This window comes from Apteryx mantelli, chromosome 5 (assembly GCF_036417845.1).
Source record: "Apteryx mantelli isolate bAptMan1 chromosome 5, bAptMan1.hap1, whole genome shotgun sequence".
In the NCBI taxonomy this organism is placed as follows: Eukaryota; Metazoa; Chordata; class Aves; order Apterygiformes; family Apterygidae; genus Apteryx; species Apteryx mantelli.
The window spans coordinates 86017555-86044577 of record NC_089982.1 but is presented as its reverse complement, the minus strand read 5'-3'; the positions used below and the strand labels follow the sequence as shown (position 1 = coordinate 86044577).

Below are 27023 nucleotides of genomic sequence, written 5' to 3'. Positions count from 1 at the left end.
CCACAGTGTGGCCAAGAGACCACATAGCAAACCATCTCCTTTTAATGAAGGAGCATCACGGCCAGTCCAACCACTGCTTCTGGATCTCAGCCCATGACCAGATAGACCCACAGAAGCCAGAAAAATCAAGCATCCTGTTGATTCACAAGGGAGCTGGAAGGGATTTCAGGAAGCCACCTCATCCACTTCAGTCCCCAAGGCAAGGTCAACCTTACCTATCCCGTTCCTGACGGATGTTTGTCTGCCCTGTCCTTCAGGCCCTCCAGGCACAGATACTTCTTAGGCAAATAAGGGGGCAGTGCCAAGACTAGAGGTTTTCGTTAGCACAAAGTTAGGATAACCTACAGGAGAAGGTACTTCTGCTCCAAGCTTTCCAAGTGCTTAGAATTGATGATGGGCTCTCTGTAGCGGTCAGCGTGAAGCACTCAAATCAAGCACCTTTGAGAGCGGAAAAAACGCGTTGCGGATTCATGTGATTACAAAGAAGAAAAACAGCATGCTTCTTCATTTCTTCCCAACTGAAAAGGAAATTAAAAAGAAACAGCTACAGGTATTAAATGCTTGTGGGTGGCAGTGAAACTGGTTAAGAGACATATTTGTATGCTCTAAGCCAGCAGTACACTATCTGCTAAGAGAGGCTTTAAACACTCACATACACACACCCCCTCAGACACCAGGGTTAAGCAGCAGTAGAGGAGGGTTTCAAGGAATAAGAGAAAACATTTTCAAACCCTGGAAGATTAAAGAGCACAAGTTCTAGCAGACTAAGTACAAAATAATCTGTGTTAAAAAAAGACTGATTTACTATTGCTCATTATCCATCGTGACAGCCTAGACCTTGTCCTAGCAGAAAACAATTTTAAACCCAAAAGGAACGCACAGTGCAAAATTAAACTGCAGAACTTCCCGCTGTAAGACGTTTAAATGTTAGAATATTAATGGACTAAAAAGCTGATGAGACAAATTTGTGGAGAAAAAGAAAAATCCATCAGAAGCTCTTGAACAGAAAAATGTTGGTACTATTTCTGTGCAGAAAGTCTCCCAAGTGCAGATCTCGAGAAACTAGAAGAATACGTCTATACTTTATATCTCTGTTTTTAAGCTCCCACTCCCAGCTAACATCAGAAACGGTACAGCGAACTAGAAGAGCTTTTGATGGGATGTTTTCATAATTTTCTTACCTATTCCAACTCTCCTTACAATTAGAAAGCACTTTTTTTACATCTATCCTAAACCCCCATTGCTGCAATCCAAGTCCAGATCTCAGCCTTGGGCATAGCAAAGCAAATCCGAGTTTGTTTTCTTCCGCTTTTCAACAGCCTATTCTATATCTTCATCTGCAGATATATTGTGCCCCCCGTCTCATCTTCTCTGGATTAAGCAATCCCAGTCATTTCAGCTTTTTCTCAGATGTCATATTCACTCTCCTTTGGGAAAAGAAGGATTCAGAAAGTCAGTATTACTAGGCTTCGGCAGCCTTAGAATAAGCGTCTGTTTTATTACCAAAAAAAAAAAAAAAGAGAGGGAGAGAGAGAAAGGAAGAAGAATCCTTCAGATCAGAATCAAAGCATGACAGAGGACAGTCTAAGTAGACTTAAATGCCCCAGGAACTCTGCCCAAGGAGGGCCAGTTATCAAGGAAACTTCAGCCAGCACACCAGGTCTCCGAACTATTAGTTTTAAGCACTCTTCTACAAGCACGACAGCACAGAGCTCTAAAGATGAGATCAGCTGCCGGCTCAAGACGAAATACGGCTAAGTCACACGCAGTGACAACTCCAGCAGACGCTAATACAGATTAGTGCAGCAGCCCTTTCCTAAAGATTCAAGGGAAATATCCCCTTTCAGCTTGCTGACTCCCAGCACCACCATCCTTACTGCTATAACGGACAAGAGCAGAAAAAGAAATTCAGGGAGTTACCAAGAGCCCAGACACACTTCCACATCCCACAGGATAAGAGCAGGCATTTGATAATCTGTCCTCTGACAGCGATTCATTAAATTCTAGAAAAGAATGTACTTTTGTGAGAAAAAGGAAGAAAATAATACCGGCTATAAATAATTGAGCAGCACATTTCTGCAAGCTGTTCCCTCCAGACTGCATCAGGGTACAGACGGAGGGGAAAAAAAAAGAAAACCACTTAAACGAATTACAAGGATTCACCCTCCCAAAACTGTATGCTGAATCAGACCTTAACGCTGCAAAAGAGAAGGTAGCTGTAAAACTTGATATAATTAAGTAAAGCATACCTCCAGGCAGAGATTGCAGATGCTACGCATATTAAGCCAGTCCAGTCCACCTCCTGACAGACTACAAACGCTGGCACTGAATTATTTCATACGAGCAGTCACTGATATTTTTTGCCCTGCAACAGAAAACTTGGAGCTGAACATCATCAGCCTGACCAGAAGGGAATGCTAATATAATTCAAGCAGTATTGCAATAAACTGTCTTTTAAAAGACTCTTAATTATGTACATGTGAACAGAGGCACAGATTCATTTTCAGGAGATTGCAGCTTCCCTGCCTGGGTGGCAGCAGAACGGGCTGAAAGATGCTTCAAAAGGTCCTGCAAGGTTTTTATTAGCAGACAATTTGCTGTTGTTCCAAGCAGCTTCCTGCACAAGCTCCGTGGCCAACACTCGGCGTCGAGACGGGCCGAGCCATTTCTGCGTGGCGTTCTTTCGCTGGTGGTTGGCATTTCACGCATTGCTATCCATAAAGCGAGAATAAGAGATGGAACTTGCTTAGCCGAGACAAAGTACATATACGACATGAACCGGCACCACTGAAGGCTGCGGAATAGGGACGACAACAACTCAGCGAAGTTTTAGCCATTACATGTACCAGTAACCACAGCATTCAGCGTCGGAGGATTTTTACAGACACCGAGTCTCACTTTTGGATGCTCTCCAACTCTTACCACACTCAGGACCTTGAGAAGGCGCTTCCTAGCCAGTGCCAGCACATGCAGAACAAGTCCCGCTTCATCCCAGCCCCGCTCCAAGGTCTCCTTCCCCTCCATCAGGCCGTACCTCTCCTCCCCCAAGGAAGGCTCAGCTGAAGGACAGGCTTCAGGCATCACAGCCCTCTAACGCCAGTGAAGGCAGCCCCAAAAGGGATCAGAGGCACAGCGTACCCCCGTCACTCCACCATCCCAAAATAGAAATAGGGAAGCTGTTAAACCAGACGCACGTCATTACCCTTCGCTTCACATCTGTAACGCAGGTATTATCCTCGCCTCTTCCGCTGAAGAGGAAAGCTTAGGACCACCTTGGGGAACCTTCGTTTTTAGCAGCCAACCCAGAAGACTCAGCGTACTGCTCTGGCGCATCGCTGCTGCTGCTGCTGCTTCCCGCGTGCTGGCTCCAGCGCTCGCAAACCTCCACAAGCCAATTTAACTCCCTAAGCAAGCAAAAGAGTTTTCTGCCAGGTAAGGGAATTGGAGGCAGCTCATGGAAGAACGCCACGTCCAAGCTCACGGAAGTCAGCTGCCTAACAGTGCACTCATGCCCAGACCCAGACCCAGGACCTGCCATCCGATTCCTCGTGCCAGGCCGGACGCTGAGGAGCCCCCAAGAAGCCCATGACAGAACCAGTCCAGCTGGAAAAATAAGGCAGAGGGGAGAAAGGGTGCAATGTTTCAGCACCCGCAGGAACGCCGTGCCAGAATAACGTTTGGGAGCAGGAGATGAAACCCAGGGGACAAGTGCTTAAGCAGTTATAAAAGCCTTCAAACTATACCCTGATCTACTACCCCCCAGCTGCGACTTTCAGCTAAGGGGGCAGCGGTGAGCTCAGAGGGACTAACCAGAGCCCCAGCACCGGCCTGACCCCATCCATCAGGCTTATTTCTAAAAGCAAAGCCCCAGTTTTTCCATGTTCAGCACCGGGAAATTGAATCACAAGGAAACAGCTGAGGGTGCCAGGAAGGACTTCAGATGAGGTAACCATCAAGATGAGGTTAGTTGAACCTATTTCCACTATTCCCGAAGGAGAATATTATTTGTTAAACATTTAAATCAGGAGAACGAGAATCCAGAGGACCTCTGGCTCTATGATTTAAAATAAACCCTGGAATACGGGGGAGGTTCCAGGCAGTAGGATGAATACAGCACACTGCTATTATGAAGGGATCAACTAGGTAGCTGCAGGTCAGTTAGAACAACATTAATCCCAGACACAGTCATGGAAAAGCTGATAGAGGATTTAGAGAACAGGGCTTAATTACAGTGCTACTTTAATCTCAGGCAAGAGCTGCTTAGCAGAAAACACAGACTATCAAGAACGCTTAATTTCATTCTTAGGTTAAACAACTCTGTAATCTCTCCAAACACACACAACCAGCAGACGGACACGAAACTCCTCTTAAAACATGGTTCTATACAATATAAAAGCGCACACACTCCAAGTGATTAATTGCTCCTCGAGATTTAACACTTGTGAATTTTCTAACGGGGTACAGCTGAGTACTAGTCCCAACATAACCAGTTTAAAAACTCACCCACTAAGGAACAATCTGGAAAGTAAATAACAATAAATAAGTAAATAAAAGGCCCGATGATATAATCTGCAGATGAGAAAAGCTGGCAGAATAACAAATCATGAAGGCAGGCAGCCACAGAGAGCAATCGCTTGAAAACCTCGATCCTTTCCAACAACAGAAGCAAATGCAAAGGTACGGATAGAGCAGAGAGGAACACGAGCCATAGCTATGAACCACCACGTCCCCAAGAGAGCAACTCTGCGTTAAGCAGCTGACCCTAATGCCAAGGAAAACAGAGCTCCTCAAATCTTTCAATGTTTTAACAGGAGACTAGTGAAGAGAGTATGGACACAATCTTATCCATGTCTAACGCAGCGATGAGACTGCTGGAATACTGCAACTATCTCTACGTGGCCAAAGGGGGGTTGGTTTTTATTTATCAAATGTTGTTTAAAAATTCTTCACCTTTTTCAAAAAGCTGCAAAGGCAACTTGAGAGCAGAAGAAGGGTTTTCAACACAGCGACAGACTTGAAGAGCTCACACCGTGTAACCACTCAAAAAGATTAAGAAGTGACTTGAAAAATATAAACGTGTATTTTAACAGCGAGAAAGCCTCAGGTGTTAAAGGATGCTGCAGAGTAGCAAAGGAGAGGATAGCAAAACATCCGCAGGCTGAAACCATAAAATCGTCGAACGATTAGCAATTCTGATCACCACAGGGGCTCGTGGGGGGCTCGTCTTTGGCCGTAGGCAGATGCTAGCCAAACGCTGCGTGGCAGACCCGTACAGGGAAAAACGGGTGAAGTTATATGGCCCACATACACAGGGAGCCATACACAATAATCTGTTTTTCCTACCTTTATTCTGCACCAGTGAGAGTCATGAATTTATAATCTAGAAGGAGCACAGCACAAAACGCAGGACCGAAGATGGGACATTTCCTATAAAAAGCTAGGGAGGAGCTAAAACAAATGGAGAAAACGAGAGAATCGCAGAAGCAACAGAGCATTAGCCACGCAATAGTCATCTCTGCGTATTTAAAGGAGAAGCAGCAAAGGTGAGATATCTCAGGACAAGCGCTCGGTAAACGCCGTACGAGGCGGCAGAGCGAGAGCGCGTGCTTTTCGCAACGCGTGACTTTGCTCAGAAACCGCAGAGGCACGCCACCAAAGCGAGCGCGGGGGCAGCCGTCCTCGCTTACGGCGACTGCCACCCGGCATCGCGTTCCCTTACCAGCTCCCCAGCACCAAAAAGCAGGTGAACTGGACAAAGAGCTCGCTGAAGAGCGACCAACTTGAGCCATCAGCTGAGCGTGATAAAAATTAGAGCACGCAAGTGTCACAGTCTATCCAAGAGATGGTTTTAGGGAAGAAAGGTTTTCCCTTCCCCTAGAAAGTTAGCTGATCCTACAGAATTAAGTGATTCTTAGCAACCTAGATAAACAGAAGAGATGCAAAAATACTTTGCAAAAATCAAGAACTATAACACGAGAGAAAGAGGAGGAATTAGAGCAGCAGAAGTGGAATTAGGAGCAATGGATATAATTAGTAAAGGCTCAATATAGCAGGAAAGACATCCTGAAATGTATTATTTTGATTCCAGGCGCATCACACACTCGAGGGGATCCCTACAAAGCCTCGCTGAACTTGCCTGGCGTCCTCCTTCAAAATCAATGACATTCACTGTCAGGCATAAGAGAAGAGAGGGACCTCAAGAGCACCTGAGCTGCTGGCACAGCGAGACGTGCCTCATCGTACAAACCAATACTGCTGCCGCGCTTCCTCACATGCCCTTGTCTCCCATTTTATATTTAGAACGAAGTTTCTTTCGCTGAGGAGGGACGGTCTTTGTTCCACATCCATGCAGCGTCCAGGACAATGGAGTCCCGGCCCATGCCTCCAACTCCCAGAATCGCCAAAATAAAAGAGCAGGAAAAAAAATAGGGCTGGAAGGGACTTCAAGAAGGCATCTCGTCCTTCCCCTGCCCCAGGGCAAGAGTTACTACACTTGCCATTTTTCTAACAGAAAACTCTCTCCCTGATGGGTGGGACACAAACCCACCCAGACAGATGAATTGGTTGGACCTTAACTTGAACGTCTTAACCCCTCAGTCACCCGCTGATAGTAGAAAGCCAGCCCCAAGCACCCTGCCAAGCGCAAGGCACAGAGGGGCTGCGGTTGTCGCCTCCAACTCTGTTACTGATAAAAGTCAAGCTCTGCAAACAAGTCCCCGTTGCCAGCAGGAGTCTGGCTTTCCAGACCATTTCTGAGCTGTGTTTTGAAACTGCTCTTCCTCGAGAAGAAGCCAGCCTGGCTCCTGGAGACACACTTCTTCCATGATGCCTACAAGAAGTGAGTCACCTTTGCTAAAGTTTCCATCATCCACTTTTCTGGACTCTCCAGCACATCATGCTTACCCCGAACTGGCCTAGCTTGAAACTCTAAAAATCCTTGGAGCAAGTAATTGCTTATGCTTATAACACCACTCCTGAAGGAGGAAGGGAATCCTTCCTTATAGCAGCAACTTGGGAAGCCCAGCGAGAATCAGTCCTGCAACCACTATACTTCAACGGTTAAAGCTAGCAAAGCACAGACCTGTCTTCACCCCAGATATTTATTAATGTTTCTTCTGTGGGTATGCAAAGACGCGCATAAAGCCTGTCTCCTCGTCTAACCTCTACCGAATACTTAATATTAAGAAACAAGATCAACTGCCCTTAGTTTTATGAAATGACCAAAATACCCACACTCTTAGCTCTGGTAGCTCCCATAATTTTAACTATTTCTTAAGTTCTGTAAATAAATCTAACCAATTCTCAGTATGTCCTACTAACAACATCATATAGTTTACCTTTAAAGGGTTCACAGAAAAGTCTTAGAAAGAAAACCGCGCAGTCAAAAAGCTGAACAAACAAGCAATCCTTCAGCGAGATAAATCAAGCGTCCTGTTGCTCCATATATGAAAACCTTTTGCCTTTTTAAGTTTGTGTCCACACCAGACTGTCAACGGTTTAAACCCATTTATACTTGAAGACAGATTGGTGAGTAAATTAACTCTTAAAACCATGATTTTGTAAAACTTAAATATTTAAAAGAAATGAATGGCTGTTGTGGAGGGGGTGGCACCGGCAGCTCAAGCTCTGTTTATACCTCAATATTCCCACCTGGCACCACAATTTCCAGCTCAGCAGCTCCTGGGCTAACGCACAGGAGCTGAAGGACACCCAGGAACCAGCAGGAAACTGTGATTTACTGCAAAACAGGAATACGCCCCCCTCAACCTCGCAGCGAGAAGGGGCGCAGAGTTTGGGACAAGGTCTGAATCCAAGTTTTGGATAACATAACTGTTTAGATTTTGAAATTAAGTGCACCTGGCAACATTCCTCCACCTTTCAGCCTGATCAATTTGATTACAACAGATTATAAATATACTCCACCCACTCGTATCGCTAACCTTCCGCGCAACGTACTTCGGTTTTCAGATGCCGTTCGGGCTTCTGTTACACTGACAGCTACCACATCTTTCAGACTAACGCCGCGGCAGAAGTTGCTGCCGCAAAATCCCGAATGGCTTCACAAAAAAATAAAATAAAAGGATAAAATACTTCCAGAAAGGAGCACAGAGGAAAAGAAGAGCAGGACGTCGGTGCTCCTAGGCACGCGGCTACGCTCGCTTTTACTTCCCAGGCGGACGGGAAAGTCAGCGCTCGGGCAGCTTAAGCAGCGGCTTCTTCCAGCCGGAGCAGGACGCGGCAAGAACCGCTGGAAAAAGGTGTTTAATAAGGGAGCAAAGGAGCCGTTAACCGCACAGAAGCACTAACTCATGGCACCGTCAGGACGGCGATCGCACCCGTACCCACGGCTTCGCGACCAGTCACGCGTTGGTTTTTTTTTTTGTGGAGCGGATACAAGTAACCAGAGGGGGCACAAGGGGTTCACGAGGGCAACTCTGACGCATCCTGGGTTAGGTAGCGAAATCTTCACCGTTTGCCCCTTTTCCGCACCGCCGCCTCGCGCGTGGGCGAAGGGGCCCGTGGGCCGCCGCCGCCTCGCAGGAGGGGCCGGAGGGGCCGGGGCGGGCGGCGGCCGCGCTGCGCTGCGCGGGCAGGGGGCGGCGGGGAGGCGCCCGGGCCTGGCGGTTCGGCCCGGTTGAGCCGGGTTGAGCCGGGCCGAGCCGGGCGGGGCCGTACCTGAGCGTGGGGCCGATGCAGGCCGTGTCGGTGCTCTCGATCTCCCGCAGGATCCGCTCGTGCTCCGCCGCCGTCTCCAGGCTCTCCAGCTCCGCCATCTTCCCCCGCTCCATGAGGCGCCGGCGGGCACCCGCCGCGCCGCGCCGCGCCGCCGCCACCGAGCGAGCGACCGAGCTACCTGCCTCCCCTCCGCCTCCCCGCCCCGCCGCAGCGCCGGCGCCGCGCGGCCCCCGCCCGATCCGGCCCGGCCCGGCCCCGCGGCGCCCGGCACGCCGGGAAATGTAGTGCGGGGCTGCGCCGCGGCCTGCGCCGGCGCCGCGCTGCGCTGCGCTGCGCTGCTCTGCGCGGGGAGCCGCCCCGCCCTGCCGGGAGGGAGGGAGGAGGCGGGAAGGGCGCGGGCTGCGCTCGCCTGAGGGGGGCGGCCGCCATGGCGGGGGTGCCTGTGGGGAGGCATGGCGGCGGGAGGGAGTCTGGAGGGGACGCGGCCCCATGGCGGCGACCTCATGGGGGACGAAGCTCCATGGCGGCGTCCTCGCATCGTCCCCTGTGAGGGGACGCGGCCCCATGGCAGTGACCTTGCGTCGTCCCCTGTGAGGGGATGCGGCCCCATGGTGGTGACATCGTGTTGTCCCTCATGAGGGGACACAACCCCATGGCGACGACCTCATGTCGTCCCCCATGAGGGGACACGGCCCCATGGTGCTGACCTCGTGTCGTCCCCTGTGAGGGGACACGGCTCCATGGCGGTGACGTCGCATCGTTCCCCCATGAGGGGACACAACCCCATGGCGGTGACCTCGTGTCATTCCCCATGAGGGGACACGGCCCCATGGCGCTGACCTCGTGTCGTCCCTTGTGAGGGGACATGGCTCCATGGTGGCGGCCTCGCGTCGTCCCCTGTGAGGGGACACAGCCCCCATAGCAGTGAGCTCATGTCCCCCATGAGGGGATGCAACCCCATGGCGGCAACCTTGCGTCGTCCCGTGAGGGGACACAGCCCCCATGGCAGTGACCCTGCGTTGTCCCCTGTGAGGGGACACAGCCCCATGGCGGTGACATTGCGTCGTTCCCCATGAGGGGATACGGCCCCCATTGCAGTGACCTCGCATCATCCCCCAGGAGAGTACAAGGTCCCCATGGCAGTGACCCTGTGTCATCCCCCGTGAGAGGATACAGCCCCATGTCAGCAACCTTGCGTCTTCCCCCATGAGGGGACGTGGCCCCCATGGCAGCGGCCTCATGTCATCCTCATGAGGGGACACATCAGCCATGGCAGCAAACCTGCATCATCCCCCATGAGGAGACATGGCCCCCATGGCAGTGACACCCTTGTCACCCCTCATGAAGGGAGGTTCCCACCATGGCTAAACCTAGTGTCACCTCCCCCCCACTCCTCCCCGGGCATCCCCCATGGCAGGGACTGCTGTGCCATCTCCCCTGTGTCACACCCCTGCAGGTGGAGCCACCATGGCATTTCTTCCCACACGTGAAAGGAGCCATCCCTCATGGTGGCACGTCCTGTGTCATCCTCCCTGGAGGGGAGACACCCGCCATGAGACTGTCCCCAACCTAACCCCTCGTGGGGGGAGACCCTGAGGTCCTCCCCTCTGTGGGGGGGGCATCACCCATGTTGAGGAAGACACCTTCAGCCCGAACTGCCTCAGTGCCCCCATGAGAGCTCACTGCTTCTCCATCTTTTCAGGTCTGGTGGGGCCAGAGGCAGCCTCGGTGCTCCCACTCCATGAGACGGAGAGATGCCCAGGCGCAAGTGGCCCCGACACCTCCTGCCTGCTAGGGGAAGCCTTCCCTGTGAGCCCCGTCCCCCCTCGCTGGCAGGGATCCCCCCAGTCAGACCTCGCCCTACTGATCCCCAGCTGAAGGGAGACCTCCAGTCAGGACTAACCTCATCCTTCCTTCCCACCCCGTTGCAGGGCCTGATCAGAGCTTCCCACCATGGCCCTAGTGAAGGATGGGACGCACAGAATTGCATTTCATGTATGTATACGAGGTGACTTCCCCCGGCAGAGCCACCCCAGCTTCCCCACCAACAGAGAAACCTCCGTTCAGGCTGCCCCGGCCCGTCCCTGAGCATCGTCAAGGATGTCACCCCCAATTTTGAAAGAGTGACATTGACTCTGGCAGGCTTCGTTCCAAAGGAATCTTCCTATTGACTCCAAAACATCTTTCATCTTCATCCTAAAATGTTTCACCAGCTGCTTAATTACAGCGCTATTGAAATGCAGCCCCTCCTTGGCACAAGAGCGGCAAGAGCCACCCAGCAAAAGTTGCACAACACTGAGAACGGCATCCTTGCCCAAGGACACGGCAGGAAGCTTCCTGCAAAGAAGTGCTGCCAGGCGCTATAAACAGCCACGGATATCAAGGTCTCCTCGAGACTTTGCTATGACTCTCAGTGTTAATCTCTCCTTTTGAAACAGCTTTTTATTATTATTATTATTATTTTGTATTATTAAACTATGCTGAAAGGGCCCTGATTCCAGCTATTTGCTGCCGTTGCGTCAGGTGCCGTGGAGCAGTCCTTGCACGGAGATCCCACGGTCTGAATGAGACGCAGCGGGCAGGTGTGACACGTACGCTGGGATAAAGAATGAAAACAGGAACAGCGGTGGGAACACGAACACACTCCGCATATACCACCGACTGCTTCTTAGTGCAAGATTTGTTACTGCGTTTGTGGTTTCGTGTTTTAAGCTACATTAATAGTAGGAGCACACCTCTGACTTCCCTCCTCGCAGCTTGCTAAGAGGCTGAATGCTGCTGGGCTGAATATCTCCCTGTATGATCGACTGATTAAATGAAAAGGTGCTAAAAGAACTTCCCAGACCACAATACGTGCCACAAATGTAACAGCACAGGATGGGCAAGGAAAGCCTGAAAAAAAGTTTGTTAGTTTATGTTAAGTTCACCAGCTCTTGTATACGGTTGCCAAATACCGTGTCTTATGAGACCAGATGGATGTCGCTTTGGATGTGTTAAAAGCAGGGAGGAAATCTGTATTCTGATGGCAGTCGCCATGGAGATTTCGATATAAGCTTTCAGAGGACCAGAAGCAAAGAGACACGTAAGTGATATAATGAAAGCAGATAAAAATAGCAGGCCAATTTATGAGCCCAGCAGACTGGAGTTGCATTCCCGCAGGGCTGGTTAGAGGATCTGAGGAGAGCGAGGCACTGTGCTTTTCGTATCTGCCTCCGCTGGCTGCTCTGCAGAGGCTAACGCTACACGCGAGCTGAGGTGCTCCTTTAGCTTCGACGGCAAAAGGCTTGTGCCTCCGGCGCTGCAAGTTACAGCTTCAGTCCCCAGCGGCACAGCAGAATGACAGCCGCTGAACGTGGCGGGTCACTTGTGGTTCAAACTGCTTTGGACTTCAGACCTTTGAGATGAGCTACCTGTGGCTAAGGGAAATATATACTGCCCAGCTCAGCGTGTGGTACGTATCCTGCTCCAGTGTAAAATCCGCAGATATTACCATCTACCATCATTAGCAGCTAAGAAGATTACTGTTTTCATTCAATTAGTAAGAGCTTGTTGTGAGGGGCTGAGCCAACGTTCACTGAAGCCAGCAGTGAATATTGCATTGACTTCAGGGAGCTTTGGAAAGAGGATTAAACACCAGAGGTCAAAGAGCGAGTCGCTGGTGACAGTCCTTGATGGTTTTAGTTACAGGATGAGAACTGTTAAAAATTACGCCGATTCCAGGCTCAATCTCAAATGCGCGGTTAGGTAATAATATTATCACAAATAAGACTCTTAGAGTCTATTTTTCTCTGTTATGAGGACACTGCCTGGTCCACTAGACTACAGTACACATCCTTTGAACATGGAGATGGGAACTGAGAAATCAAGCTGTCATCAAACTTTGACATTTACTACTCTGTTGCCTTGAGTCAAACCATCCTGCAGCAGCAGAAAAAATGAGTACCACCAGTTTAGATGCTGCAGTGTCATGGTTCAGCAAGAAGAGAGGACCAGTTCATTGAGCGTGGTGTAGCTCAACCACGAAGGCCACGTCCTGGAGAAAAACAGAGCATTAACCCCTGCAGAGGAAAATGGGAAGATATTATGAGGCACTGTGACAGTCTGGTTAAACAGAAGTGTTCTGTTTTAAATGGAATGCGCACTGTAAAATAATAAGTAATTTTTTTAATTTCCCACCAAAACATCACATTTTTCTTGAGGGGAGAAAAGCACCCAAAATATTTCCGTAGATTCATAACTATTTAGGCCAAATGGGGAGGGAGAGGGATATTGTTACCTCCCAGCACAATCTTCTAAGGAGCACCACCCTTGATCTTCCATGCATCAACTAGTCTCCAAAGCTGTGGTGGAATCTAGGCTTATTTTTTAGAGAAACCCTTGGTGCTGTTTTAGATGTCTTAGGCTTTCCCACCTGGCCTCTGACTGCCGAGTAGCAGGAGGTCAGAGCTTCTGCATTGTGTCTACCAGCTCCCTGCAGGTATCCCAGATAGTCTGGGGCAACAAAAATGACATTAGACACCTGTTTGGACAACTGAATCCCACCCCTCATCCTCTGAGAGAAACCAGGGGGGTATATTGTGGCAGTGGTTAATTATGAGCAGTGTTAAAAATGCGTGCCTCGTTTCTTGTCTCGAGTTGTCTAGCTTCAAATTTCAACCCTGGATCTTTTTGTACTCTTGCCAGCCACAGTGAAGAGACTGCTGTGATCAAGTTTTTGTTGCTCACGTACGCTCCTGAAGTCTGGGATCAAATAAGTTACTAACCTCCTCTTTGATCAACTGACCAGGCTGAGCTCGTGGAGCCTTTCACTCTAAGGCACGTTGTCCAGTAATTTACTTATCTGCGCGTTCTTTACAAAAACTCTTATGATATTTCAAGATTTTCCTTAGTCTGTGGATGCCAGAAGCGGACAGAGTCGTGGCTCTAGTAACGAGCACCGAGGGAATGTAATCCGTCTAGTTCTCCTGAACGGTCTGTTTGTACTGTCACGGATACCCTCAGCCAGTGCTGCTGGCCGCCGTGTCACATTGGGAGCTCGTGTTCAGCTAATTACTCTCCATCACCTTCAGTTCTTTTTCAGGTCACCGCTGTCCAGGATAAAACTCTCCATGCTGTGACAGAGGCCACATTCTTTGTCCCTGGGCGCATGGCATTTGGTCACCTTTAAATGAATATTCATTGCTTATGGCTGGCTTGCTGAGCAATCCGACTGCAGAGTGTTAAGGATTTGTCCTCGTTATTTGCTGCTGCACAAACTTGGTGTCATTTGAAAGTCTTTCCGTAGCAACTTTATTTATTCTTACCAGGCGCTGATATAAGCAGGCTGAGTTTGTCTTGTTCTAATTTATTAATCAAAACATCATGCAGTACCAACACAAATGCCTCAGAGATGTCTGTTACAGCAACAAGCTCATAATCTCCTTGAAAAATGATCTCTAATTTGTTTGACAGAATCCATTTCCCCTAACCATGCTGGCTGACATAAGCTGTCTTAATTCCCTACTAACAAAGTCCCGTATCATTAGCTGCATTATTTTTTATGGAACTGACATCAGTCTGATGGAGCTGTAATTATTTAAGCTCTCCCTTTTAATTAATGACCTCTCATTAGCATTTTTCCAGTCCTCTAGAACTTCCCCAGTGTTTCAAAACTTATTAAAAATCAATATAACAGATCAGAAAGCTTGGGCAGCCTTCATAGAGCCTTGTCTGCGAGTTACCCCAGGCTGCTGATTTCACAATCTGGCTTTGTTAGCAACTGCCTGGTAGCTTCGTTACAGCTGAAATCGAAAGCCGTCGTCGCTACATACAAATTACTAGGTCACCTGGGATTTTCCCAAATTCAGGACAGCTTTATGATTAGTCATAATTCTGTCATTTCAGTGGAGTAATACCATTGTCAGAATGTGTTGCTTTCTTTTATTTCTTTTCCAGTAATCTTAACAAGCTCTTTCTTGCTTTTTTGGTGATCTCCAGTTTTTCATTCTGTGCTTTTATTTTGCTTGATGATTTCCAACAACTCCCAGCTTCCCTGCTCTACTCCCTGCTGCCAGCTTCCCCCTCTTGCTGCTCGCTCCTTCCTTTCAAGCTGGTTATATAGTCTTCTGACCGGATCAGCATTGAAACCGAGTTTTACGCATTCAGATAACGATATGGGGGCACAGTGCCGAGCTAATCTTACATTTGATCTCAGCAGTGTCATTCAGGAAAACGTTGCAGTGAAATGAGAGGGCTACGGAAAAGATCCAGGAGTTAAAAATGGAAAGAAAGAAAGAAAGAAAGAAAGAAAGAAAGAAAGAAAGAAAGAAAGAAAGAAAGGAGGAAAGGAGGAAAGAAAGGAAGGAGGCACAGGTACTACTGCAACGAGAGAAGAGCCTTCTGCAGCCTCTCTGGGGACCTTGCCCCTCGCTTCTTGAGATACTCCGATAATCTCAGTACAAAAGGGCTTTGAGGGAACGATCGTTCAGAAAAGGTGCGAGCAAAAACAAAAGCCTGGGTATGGTAGAGGAGGGGCCACCAGGAGAAGTCACCAGACGGACGCGAGTGATGAAAGCAGTACGGAGAACGGGACAGTCAAACTGCTTCGGCCCCAGGCGAGCCTCCGCGCGCTGCCCAGCCTTGCAGCCCCCCGGCTCCTCCGGCACAGTGCCGGAGCCACGGGCGGCAGCGATGCCAGCGCAGCAGCGGATGGGATGTATTTTGGGTAGGTCCCTTCTTCAGCCCTCCTTCTGAAGCAGTGTACTTTCATTTCCGCAAAATCTTATGCTTTCCTTGACCCGCACTCGAGTCCTGGAGCCCCTGGAGCTCTCTGGCTGCCTTCTCCTGAGCCTGCCTCAGCCTCCTCCCACTGCCACCCCTCCCTTCCGACTTTATCAACCCCTTTTGCCATAACCAAACTCTCCGCTGGGCTGTGTGCAATCTTTCGCTTCCTCCTGACCAGTCTCTTGAAACCGGGAAAGGCAAGGCAACGAGCCACTAGTATTAGAACAGCAAAGCTGCGACGCAGCGCGGGCCAGCCCGGGGCAGCTGCTGACTAAGCACAGCCCGTGAGCCATTCCTGTTTACTCTGGGCGTGCGGCAGCCTGGTTTCCTTCGTAAAGACTGACCTTTGGCTCTCCGCGCTTCAATCACACGTGAATATATCCGTGTTGCCCGGGAAGGTGCCTGCATTTCATCCCTCCATCCTGCCTCGGCCGCCTTCTAAATCATCAGCGCGCGGCACCAACTGGAACCACCAGCCCTGCGCGCACAAGCGTGAAACCTCGCCGTCTCCGGGGTGAGAGCTCGGGGCCTGGCTGCCCTTTCACAGGACGAGGGGAAAAGGGCTGCGGCTGCGACGGAGAAGCAGAGGAAGAGAAGAGCCACGGGGAGCTGGGCTGGCTGCTCCCATTTGTACGGAGGGTGGGAGAAACATCTACCTTACCTAGACCTGGCTCTGCTCCTGTCTATGTGGTTTATTCCCCCCCCATGTGCATTCCTTTGCATGTATCGGAAACCACAAAATAATCCAGCTTTCCAGAAGATATTTATGGAGGATAAATCCCAGTTTTCAAGCCACTATCCTCTGTGCTTAAAATCCTGTTCTGGTCAAGACTGAAATAAATTTTTAAGGCTCTCTGATATGCTATGCTATTCCCCAAATCCCTGCTTGGGACTTTTTATATTTATAATCATGACCCTTGCTTTCACATACATTTTATTATGCCTTTCTTTCTGTACAGCTTGAATACGGAAATTTAACAAGGACACACCAAAATATCGGCAAGATGGACTTCAGTCTGAACTGAGCTCTGGCTTTCAAAATTTCCAGAGGATTTTTCAACTCTGGGTTTCCAGTTTAGTTAGTTACAGGGACGGGATCTCTGGTGGCCATGGTGAGGTGAAGATCTTTTGGCAAGCCGTTGTGGGAGTTCTCAAACCTTGCCGAAGTCCACCTGCACGCATTCCTATGATATAGCTTCATCTAGCCAGGATTCAAAGATCTAGGAGGTAAATCCCCGTCTGAGGTTCAGAGCTGCTACTTTGCTCTGGATGGCTTTGCTGAACCTGGGAAGTCCTTGCTTGTCGGGAAGAGCGCAGCAAAGCAAAGGGTTGGTTTCCATGTCTTTGCTCAGAAACAGAAGGACAAACACCTTCATCCCTAAGCTTGAGCAGTTCACCAGACCTGCTCTTTCTCCTCCATGCATGTCAGGAGCGGTTAGCACCGGTGCGAGCCGAAGCGCTCTCTGCCACAGAACTTCCGTATGTGACACTTGGGAACAGGAGGGAGAGCCTGGTCAGCACGGAGGGGAGACCTCCTCTCCCCACGCTCCCCTTCCCACCGGGATGCAGCAGGCACGGGGGCTCCTGCCGCGCCGCTCAGCCCATCGTCATTACCATCGCTGGTGTGAGATCCAGGCGCCAGTAGTTATGCAGGCGGAGAGCATCCCAGGCGCGCTGAGCCGGTGATCCGCTGGCATCTGAGGCATCTTGTGCTTAGGAGTTCCCATAATTAGCTGCTGAGATCCCACAGTTGGGGTGGCCTTTGGGCTACCGAAACAACAAGCGGAGCTCAGGAGCGAAACCACAGTCTTCCTCTCCAGCAGCCCTGGCCATGCGGGCTTCAGGTAGTCATGGACGTGACGGCAACAGCCAGGGCCACCTCGTGGGACTCTGAGCCCTGCCCTTCTTGGGTGGTAACGACAGGCAGAAATACCCAGGGCTCTTCCCGAGCCCTATCGTTACCAGTCCTTTGCTGAAGGAATTTAGCTCTTCCTCCCCAGCAAGAGTTAGCCCTGGCAGCGCTGGGGCAGCTACTGCTCGGTTTCCACGTGTTTCCACGTCCCCCGCAGCACACGGGCTGGGTCACCGTCCCAGGAGACCTCCTGCCTTGCCCTGGGTTTGTTCGAGCCCCGTTAGACACGCCAAAAGCTGCTAAGAGTGTTGCAAACGCACGCGCACAGCAGCCGAATGCCGACAGGCTCCTCGCCGCAACGAGGAAGCTCCAGACAAATGCAACGGGTTGCATCTCGAAGGGCGGACAATTTGGATAATTCTGATAACACGCCACTAGATGTTCAAAATCGGCGCTGCCAGGAGAAGCGTACCTCCCCTAGCACCTCTCTACTGGCCTGCACCCCTGGTTATTCCCTTCCCGTCCCCTCCTCCGGGCTGCTCGGGGAGCAAACCCAAAGCCTCTTCCCTGCCCTCGCAGCACCTGCGCCCGGGGGTCCCGGCTCAGGCGCTGCCCGCTGCAGCTCGCCAGATTTTACATGTCGCTGACACCTAGCGTTGCTTCTCCCAACTACATCCCCAGCCGAAAACGAAGACCTAACGGGCAGGAGTTGATGCTCTGCCTCATTTCGTAGCTGCTGGCCTTGCTGCTTCGGAGGCTGCTGCTGAGATCCATCTCCAAAGGGTGATCCTGACCCTAAACGGGACTGTGCTATAGGTGTATCCCGTGTAATAGTCCTGGGCGGTGTCGAGGAATGCAGGGGATTATTATTCATTATGTATCGTATCTAGTTGTACACACGGCCCTGAGCCCGGGGAGCCCCGGGAGGCGGCGTGGTGTGCGGGGCCAGGCTGAGGCCGGCGATCTGCCGGGGAACCCCGTGCACCCTGCTCACGCGCCGTCGGGCGTTCATCCGGAAGCGTAACCTGAGTTTCCCTCAGCCAGTGGCAGCGTTGCCTACAGAAAGGCACGATCTGAGCTGTCAGATCTCTTCTGCACGTGAACACCGTGTGTTTAGCGATGATATTTTATTCTGCTTGAAAAACTAAAGAATAGCAAGCAGCTTTTTTTTCTTTTTCTAATCAACGCCAGGGTAGTATCGTAGTATCTACGTCCTTTGCTGGACTTGGCCCTTAGTCCAGATCTGGTTCTCCTACGCTAACCACGGGCATCTCCTTCTCTCCCTGAGGGGCTCTCTGAGCAGCGCACGACTGAACTTGGAGGAAGGATAAGAAAAGCGTACTGGTGCCTTCTTGTTTCTGGCCACGGAAAACGTGAGATTGCAGCAGGCTCTGAAACGGCTGAACGGTGCTTATTGAATGAGCGAGCGTCCTCCAGGAAACGGGAAACAGTCGTTACCACCACGGTTGCACCGAGTTAAAATCCAGTAGAAAAAGCAAGCTGCTGTCGCGGGAGCCCGAGAGCATCTGATCTAAGCACACAGGAACCTCAGACAGTGAGGTTTAAAATCTTCCCAATTACGCAGCCAGAGCTGCAAATGTCATTGGCCTCCAGAGAGGGTCTCCGCAGTGTCCCGAGTTCATCATGCGACAGAGGACGCAAGCTTAAAAATTCCAGTAATAAATCAGATGTTGCTAATGGGTCAGATTCTCATCTTCGCCCTTTCGCTTTACCCTGTAAATTCTCCACCTGACCAACAGGTGCCCTTGGCAGCGTAAAGGGATATTCACTAAATCCTCAAAATGACCAAATTAAAAAGCACGGTAGGGAATGAAAAGAGCACTGATGCGAGGTGGATTTCCTACAGGACTGAAGGGCAGAGCTTCCAATTCGGGGCTTTGCCTTGGGGGGGGGTTGCTTTCCCGGCACGGGCAACGCAAACCTTTTGCTCCCTCCGCTCCCCGTAAATCTCTCCACATAGTGGTTGAACCTGGCCCTATGAAATAACTAGATTTATACCAAAATGCAAGTGCCCCGTCAGTGATAGAGATGGGTTTTGGCCACAAAACAAGCGAGGAAAATATGTACGTGCAGCAGCTAAAGACTGATATTCTTGGCCCTGGCGAAGCACAGGAAGAAGTCCCAGATAACAAGTCCACCCATGCAAGGTCAGGACAGACGCCCGCTTCAGCAAAACGCAGCGTCTAGCCTTGGTGAATGATTTATCTGCGTCGGAAAAGCCAACACACAGCAGCAAGACTCCCCCGCGGCGCAGGAGGCTTTAGACTGCAACGAAAGAAGGCCGGAAAGAAATCACATCACCTTCAATTTGCCAACGGCTAAACTCAACGTGGCGCAAGGTGCTTCCTCAGCACGGGCCTTTTTATTTACCAAAGAGCACAAAGTCCGTCGCCCTGGACACCAGGAGAGCAGCAGACATCAGGATTTATATGGATTGATAATTTCTCAGCAGCCCTGCAGTCTAGTTCCAGCTCTGGGCTGCTTTCGCCACCAGTTTCCTCCCTGTCTTCTGTTTTTTTTTTCACTTTTAGTGTATTAGCACACACAACCAGCCAACTCTCTTCCTTCTGTCAGCCAAAGGAGCTGCTCTCCCAGACCCTCGCTCCCACTTCTACACCTTCTTGTGCATCAGTGCAGCCTTGGAACAGCTCAGACCTGAGAAATGAGCTGCTGGAAAAAAAATGCCGACAAAAATAATGATCACTTCCAGCTAGACCGGTTCTCTGTGCAGCGCAGCTACGCGAGAGGCAGCGGTGCAGGGCCGGGAACCAGGCGCGAGGATGAGGATGGGAGGAGGAAATCAGAGCTGCAGAAAAGGAAAGAAGGGGGAGCTGGCAATCCCGAAAGCAAGTTCTGCCATCAAGAAGCGGCTTGTGAAAAAAATACACATTTGCTGTCTTATTTTTGCTGCTGATCTTATTTTTACTGAATGTGTAATATCTGCTTTAGCAAAACAAATATCACTCTTGGGTTTTTGCCATGCCATGAATTTTTAATGTTTTCATTTCTTTAATAGAATGCATTAGGGTTTTAGCAGAGCCTGTGACTGCATAAAAGCGAAACTCCACTTCGTTACCTGCTTATGCACCACTGAGGCCATCTGTCCTTAGGATTTAACAGCTGTGAAACCAAATCCAACTGCTAGCTATTTTGACGCAAACTAGGTACCACTTTAAAAAAAATCCCCTCGGAAGCTGACTGCATCTTCGAGCGCCAAAACATTCAAAAAAGAGCTCTGGCATCACACAGCAGTTTGGCTACCTGCAAACAACTGCTCTCAGCGTTCCTGCACCACGAGAAAAAGAGACTTAGGAGGAAAAAGGTGTCCGAGGGCTTCGTTATGATCCAGCCCGAGAAGAAAGTTTGCAAATGCTGCACGTTTGCAGCCCGCAAAGCTTTTGGGAGGTGCAGACCGCGGATCACCTCGACGAAATCCTTATGGGGGGGGGGGGGGGGGAAGGCATTAAATGCAAAGCAGCCGGTGTCTGGGGAGGGCTCAGGTGCTCGCTGGAAGCCAAACTCCCCGTTTCGCTCCCAAAGGCCGGGCGGGATCGCAGCGCACCGCAGCCGCCGCCGCCGCCGCCGCGGGCGCTGGGCTGGCGCGTCCCGGGCGCGCCGCGGGGCGCAGCGCCCCCACGTGGAGGGGGCGGGGGGCGCGGAGCAGCCAATCAGCGCTCGCGGGTGATGCCTGCGCGTTGGGGGGCGGCGGCCGAGCGTTCGGAGCGCCATTCACAAGGCGGCGGCGGCGGCGGCGGCGGCGGCGGGGGAGGGATGAATGGGGGCGGGTCACGTGGCGCGCTGCGTCACGCCCCCGTGGCGCGCCGAGCCGAGCCGTGGCGCGCCGAGCGGGCATGGAGCCGGGGCCGGGACCGGAGCACGGGCCGGGATTGGGACCGGCGCCGCCGCGTTGGGGCCCGGTCGCCTGCGTGCTCACGGGCGCCTCGCGGGGCTTCGGCCGCAGCCTGGCGCGGCTGCTGGCGCCGCGCCTCGGCGACGGCTCGGTGCTGCTGCTGCTGGCGCGCTCGGCGGCGCCGCTGGCCGAGCTGGCGGCCGAGCTGCGGCGCGGCGCGGCGGCGCTGCGGGTGGAGTGCGTCGCCGCCGACCTGGGCACCGACGAGGGGCTGCGGCGGGCGACCCGGGCCCTGCGGGAGCTGCTGCCCGCCGCCCCGGCCGCCCGCCTGCTCCTCATCAACAACGCCGGTAACCCTCGGCCCCCCGCCCGCGGCTGCCCTGCCAGGGGGGTCCCCGGGCCCCCACCCGCGGCTGCCCCCCTGTGGGGACCCCCGGGGGGGGGGGACGAGGGTCTGGGGGCAGGGAGTCGCCTGGGCAGCCCGGGCCTGCTGCGGGGGACGCGGCCTGGGCTCGCTGCTTCGGGGGCTCCTTGGATGTCCCCTTGCGCAGGCAGCGCCAGCGGGTTGCCTTCACCCTGACCAGCCTTGGGAAGCTCCAGGGATGTCCTGGTGGAGACTCCACGTGCCACTTCGTCGCCTCACTGCCAGACTCGTGGCAGGGCCTCTGGGGCAGCCTGCGGGGCCGGAGCAGCCCGTGGGTGTTGTGATGCCGTGTCCGCTTTGGGGTGCGGGCTCAGGGCGCCAGGCCAGCGAGACTCCCTCCTACGGCTTCGCTCCCCTGTAGGATCCTTCAGAAAAACTTCTGGCCCTTCCTTGTGGGGGCTTCAGTTGAAAGCTTTGAGGTCTGGCGTCTTCAGTGCCCCTTTTTTCTCCCCTGTTATTGCTATAAATAAAACCAGATGTTCCTGGCGGGGTTTCGAGGTGACACCGCTGCGTGCAGTCAGCTCCGGGGAGCTTCTCCCTCCAGAGCTCCATCAAATCTCACCCTGCAGAGGGCTGCCTGGAAGCCTCCTCTTCCTGCTTAGGCTTGAGCAGCTCCAACGCTCTCTTCTTTACATGAAGCTTTGGGCTGAGCAGCTCGAGATGGTTGTGGGAGCGTGTAGGACCCCAGGTTGTTAACCGGCTTGGTTCAGAGCGAGAAAGGTGCTGGAGAGCGTGCAGGGCGCCCGCGACGGCGCGGGGAGCTGAAGGTCGGGAGCTGTTTGCTGCAGCGGGGGATTTGCGGGTCAGGGCCACGTCCCTCCTCGCTGGCTGGTTCGAGGTGGTGGCCCGAAAGTGGTGAGCGGGGCCCTGCCAGGCCGCCGCGAGCGGTTCGGCAAAGCTCCCCGCTGCGCTGAGATGTGGCTCGTGCCGGAGGTCGGGCAAAGCTGCTTTTCCCCATCTGTAACGAGGAGCTGCCCGTGGGAATGCAGGCGAAAGGGCTCGCTGGTGTTGCTGAGCCCATCTTCCGCTGCTCCCGCGTGCCTCGTCCCGCAAACCGATCCGGTGCCTTACACCCGTCTAAACCCCTGCAGCTCACAAACAGCTGGTGCCCCTGCAACGGGACTGAAACGGTGCCGCTAGCCGGGTCCCTGGGGTGCTGAGCAAAGGCCTGGCAGCAAATCGCAGGAGTTGCCTGTGCCTCCGCTTAAATTCCTGCGGCGCTGAGCCGGGCCAGCGTGGGGGGCTGCTTAATACCGGCTGAATTCGCCGGAGAGGCGTTCGTCTTCGGCTTGACGCGCAGCTCTCCCGCCTTCCTTCGTAGGCTCGCTGGGAGACGTCTCCAAATCCTTTGTAGATCTCAGCGACCCGGATGAAGTCAACAGCTATTTTGCCTTCAACGTCACCTCGGCGCTGTGCCTCACCTCCGCCGCCCTCAAAGCCTTCGGGCAGCGCCCCGGCGTCGGCAGGACGGTCGTGAACGTCTCTTCGCTCTGCGCCGTGAAGCCCTTCAAGAACTGGGCGCTGTACTGCGGCGGGAAGGCTTCCCGGGACATGATGTTCCAGGTGCTGGCACTCGAGGAGCCCGATGTCCGCGTGCTCAACTACGCACCGGGTGAGGAGGGGGCCGCGCTGCTGCAGTGCCCCGCTGAGATTGCGCCTGCGGGATCACGGGATGGGATGGCATGGGAACCCATCCAGATGGGAACAGCGGCATCGCAGCCTGCCTGGCGCAGGTGTTGCTATTAATTTTCCCCCACTCTGTGGCTAAAAGAGAAGATGGTCCTGCAGCCAGCTCGGATGCAGAAGGAAAGCGAGTACCAGATTTGGGTTTCTGCTGATGCAATTTCTTCTATTGCTTTTTCCCCAGGTCCTCTGGACACGGACATGCAGCTCTTGGCCCGGACTAAAACCGGGGACGCCGAGATGCGGCAGCACTTCCAGAGCCTTCAGGAGAGCGGGCAGCTGATAGACTGCGCCGTGTCAGCCCGGAAGCTGCTGAAGCTCCTGGAAGAGGACACCTTCCGCTCCGGCGCCCACGTGGATTTCTACGACATCTGAGCTGCCGGCCCCGCGACTCCCGCCTTCGCGCTTTGCTTTCTGCTTCTGTCCGCTGAGCTGCATCTCTGGTGCCTCCTGTCTCTCCAGCGAGCTTGCCGCCTTCCGGGTGGCCCGGGGGGACGGGGGAAATCATTGCTTCTCTGTGTCTTCAGCGCTGAGCCAGAGCCCGGGTTACGCGTCCTCGGGCCCCGGGGAGGGCATGCGATTCCCTCAAGAGGACCTCGCGGTGTAGATCTGGTCCTGATAGACCTCAGCCTGCAGGAGCAGGGATTTCCCAGCCTCTGGAGATGGGAGGGCAGAGGTGGCACCCATGGCTTACCTGGCCTCTCCTGCTGCTGCTCTAGGAATTGTCCCCAGGCGAGATTTGTGCTTTAAGATGCAGGGGGGAAAAAAAACCTTTCCCCACCCTAGAAACGCCCAACGTCCCTCCCTGCTCACTGGCAACATCCCTGCTGTCCTCTTCTGTCTCAGCCCTTCAGACTTTGTCTACCCTGATCTACAGTCATTAAAAATGTCACATGTGGTCTGGGCCATCCGCTGTGAGTGCCCTCCCGGTGCCCGCTCCTTCCGTCTCCGAGTGATTCCGTTAACTCTGCGTCTACTTAGTGGGAATGATGAGGCGCTCGGGTGTTTTGGAGGTGGTTTTGGCATTATTTGCCATCCCCGTTCAGAGCTAAGCTCCCAGGATGGAGATCGGTCTGGGTTGCTCCTGTCCTGCCTGGGCTTTAGTGCGTCCCTGGGCTCACCTGGCTCTTACAGAAAGCTAAAAATCCCGTGTCTCCCAACCCAGCATCCGTGTGGGCCCTGGCAATGCGGCTCTCGGCCCTGCGGCGGAGATCAGGCTCCTTTGCAAATAAATAACACCGATGGTCAGAGCAAGGGGCCCTGAATCCTGCTCTTGCAGGGTCTTGGACCAAGCTGGGGCTGGGCTGCGTGGGAGACTTGAGGAGCCCCAAGTTGCAGGAGGAGCTGTGAGGGTGACGGGGGACAGGACTGACCGGGGCACGGGGACCCCTTGCTACCAGCCATGCGATGACCAGCGTGGGAGATGCAGCTGCACCTTCTCGCCCTTTTTTTTCCAACCACTTCAGTCCTACCAGGGCCTTTCGGGTCCGACTTGGTCCAAGTCGCGCGAGCCTGAATCTGCAGGTAGTTTTGCAGCCGCCTCTTTGGAGGGAATTAGCCGCAACGTGTCACTGCAGACCTGCGCTGCGCAGCTGTTTCGGGGGGCTGGAAGTAGAGACGGGAGCGTGAAAGACGCTGCAGATGGGTGGAGAGGCTGGGTGGTTTGGTGGTCAGAGAAAAGCCCCCCGAGAAACGCTCCGCGCCCTGGGAAATACGTGACTGAGCTCATCCACGCCAAGCGGCGGCAGCGTCGCCAGCCCGGGGGGCGAAGCGCGGGCTTTGGAAACGCACGAGGTGTAAAGCTGTAGTCTTCTAAAAGGAGACTGATTTGAGCGTCTTCTTCTTTTCTTTGCCTCCTCGCCTTTGAGCTGGGAGCTAGGGGGAAGTTTGATGATTCAAACTTTTCTGTGCCATCACGAGAAATAAAACGGTGCCAGTTTTTTAAATGTGAGCTAAATCATCCGCTTCGTTACCAGCCTTTTCCCGTTTGGGGCGGCACATGCCGTTCTGGGATGAATACGGAAAGTGCAAGGGAAAGGGCTGTGGTCTGCCGCAGAGTCCCAGCGAGGAGGGGTGGAGAGGACACCCGGGCCACCCTCTGCCCAGGGCAGGAGCAGCCGCTGACCACCACCCATCCTGGACACGTGTGGTGCTGTGACCGGAGGTCCTTCGCCTTCCCGGGTTTGTCCTCGAGCCGTTTCACCCCTCTCCTCCCTGTGCCCACCAAGGCTGCCCTGCGCTCACCCTTCCCGCACGTCTAAGCGCATATTTGGCCGTTGCGAGTCACCATCCCACCAGCTCCCCTGGAAAAGCCTCGGTCCACATGTCCCTGTTCAGCCAAGCAGGCCAGTCCTTCCTCATCCTTCGCGGCTCCCCATCTGGTGGGACCAACGCTGCTGGTGACTCCGTGGTTTCTTCCAGGTCTGTGATACAAATGTCGGAGAGCGGAAGACCAGAACCTTCCTGCTGGTCCTTGCCAGAGGGACGCTGGCTCCGTGCTGGTTCCCTGCCTGGTCGTATTTTCAGACCCGGCAGAGAGCTGGTTTCTAACTCATTTAAAGGTGCGCTGTGTTGATTTTGGTCCTTAGCAAGACCCCCGTGTGGGCCCAGCCTCAGTGTGGACCCAGGACCTTACAGAGTTCAACAGCCACGGTGGTCGTGCGGCTTTTAAAGACGCCGAGTCAATTTAGCAGTGTGGGCTTGCTCCAAACACCTGGTGAGAGACCCCGGTGTCTCCGAGGTCTGCTGACCTCCAACTCCCTCTTCGAGGAGTTATTTGTCACCGGGATTTTGCCTAGGGCCACTGGCAGGCTGAAAGACCCCTTCCTGCCCATATGGTCCCATCAGCTCTCCCAAACACTAGTTCACCATTAATTTTCTTCTGGTATCACTGGTCCATTGGCAGCACGAGGACCAAAAGTTAGAGCCTCAGCATCACTATCCCTTCAACAAGGACGCTGCCGCCTTGCTTGAAGAGAAAACCTGTTGCTAACATCTACGCTTCAAGAGCCAGCCCATAAATCAGCGTGAATCTTACGGCCGTGGTGATGCGCGATGGCTCATACTGCTAAATTTTGCTGGTGAATCAACCATGTGCTAGAAGTTAAATGGAGTAAGTTTGTCTTCAGCTCAGCCACTCCGTCATTTGACTGTGCTCCAAGCTGTCGCCTGGATGAGTTATTTTCATAGTTTTCTTCCACGGGGACTCACTGTGCATGTGATTAGGCATTCGGCATGGCTCTGTGACCTCCAGGGACACACCGTGCTTGTCGCTGGAACCTGGGGAGCAAGGAGCTTCCAAGGGAGAAATGCTAGCGATATTTTTGGGGCAAACCCCCACGGGCCTGGTGGGTCTTTCTCAAACCACCTTGGCAGTGTGTAGTAGCTATTTTTTGCTTTGCCTTTTGTTTTCCCCAGGAATCAGAGCTGTTATCTAGTAGAGCTGTGCCAGATTTTTTTTTTTTTTTCCCCAGTCTTCCTGATCTCAGAAGTTTTCTGGTGCTTCAGTGGGCTACAGCACTCACCTCCGTGAATCGTTAAGCAGCCACGGTTTTGCCACCACAAAACTTGCCAGCTCCGCCCCGTCAGTGGGTGAGCACATTGCAGCAGAGCCCCCTCCACCTCCCCACGGGGGTAAGGAGAGCCGTGGTGGTGGGGTGCTCTTGGCTGAACGTCTGGCTGCCGTTAGAGGAGGTGAGCTAGGCTGGGATGAAGATGGGCAGTTGACCAGAGAATGGTGGGGTGGGTGTCACTCA

The 27023-nt window shown here is 53.0% G+C and overlaps 2 protein-coding genes across 6 annotated transcripts in view; one reads left to right on the top strand and one right to left on the bottom strand.

The window, feature by feature from the left end:
* EXOC6B (exocyst complex component 6B) overlaps positions 1-8798 on the bottom strand; it is a 292943-nt gene extending 284145 nt beyond the window's left edge. For 3 of the 4 annotated variants that reach the window (XR_010884476.1, XM_067298408.1, XM_067298409.1), the window contains exon 1: positions 8677-8798. Coding sequence is in view for 2 of the 4 variants with exons in the window: in XM_067298408.1 (XP_067154509.1) it covers positions 8677-8789 (113 nt within the window). In the remaining 2 variants the exon portion in view is untranslated. The remainder of the gene's footprint in view (positions 1-8676) is intronic. The other variant, XM_067298411.1, reaches the window with a different exon arrangement.
* Positions 8799-21128: 12330 nt separating this feature from the next.
* SPR (sepiapterin reductase) lies at positions 21129-23746 on the top strand. Of its 2 annotated transcripts, none has more exons than XM_067297230.1 (3): positions 21129-21511; positions 22907-23197; positions 23453-23746. In XM_067297230.1, the coding sequence occupies exons 1-3, from the start codon at positions 21163-21165 to the stop codon at positions 23641-23643; spliced, it is 831 nt and encodes a 276-aa protein (XP_067153331.1). In that variant the 5' UTR covers positions 21129-21162; the 3' UTR covers positions 23644-23746. The 2 variants fall into 2 exon arrangements, with proteins under 2 accessions (XP_067153331.1, XP_067153330.1); XM_067297229.1 differs by having other exon boundaries at positions 22907-23148; positions 23453-23636.
* The last annotated feature ends 3277 nt before the right edge of the window (positions 23747-27023 follow it).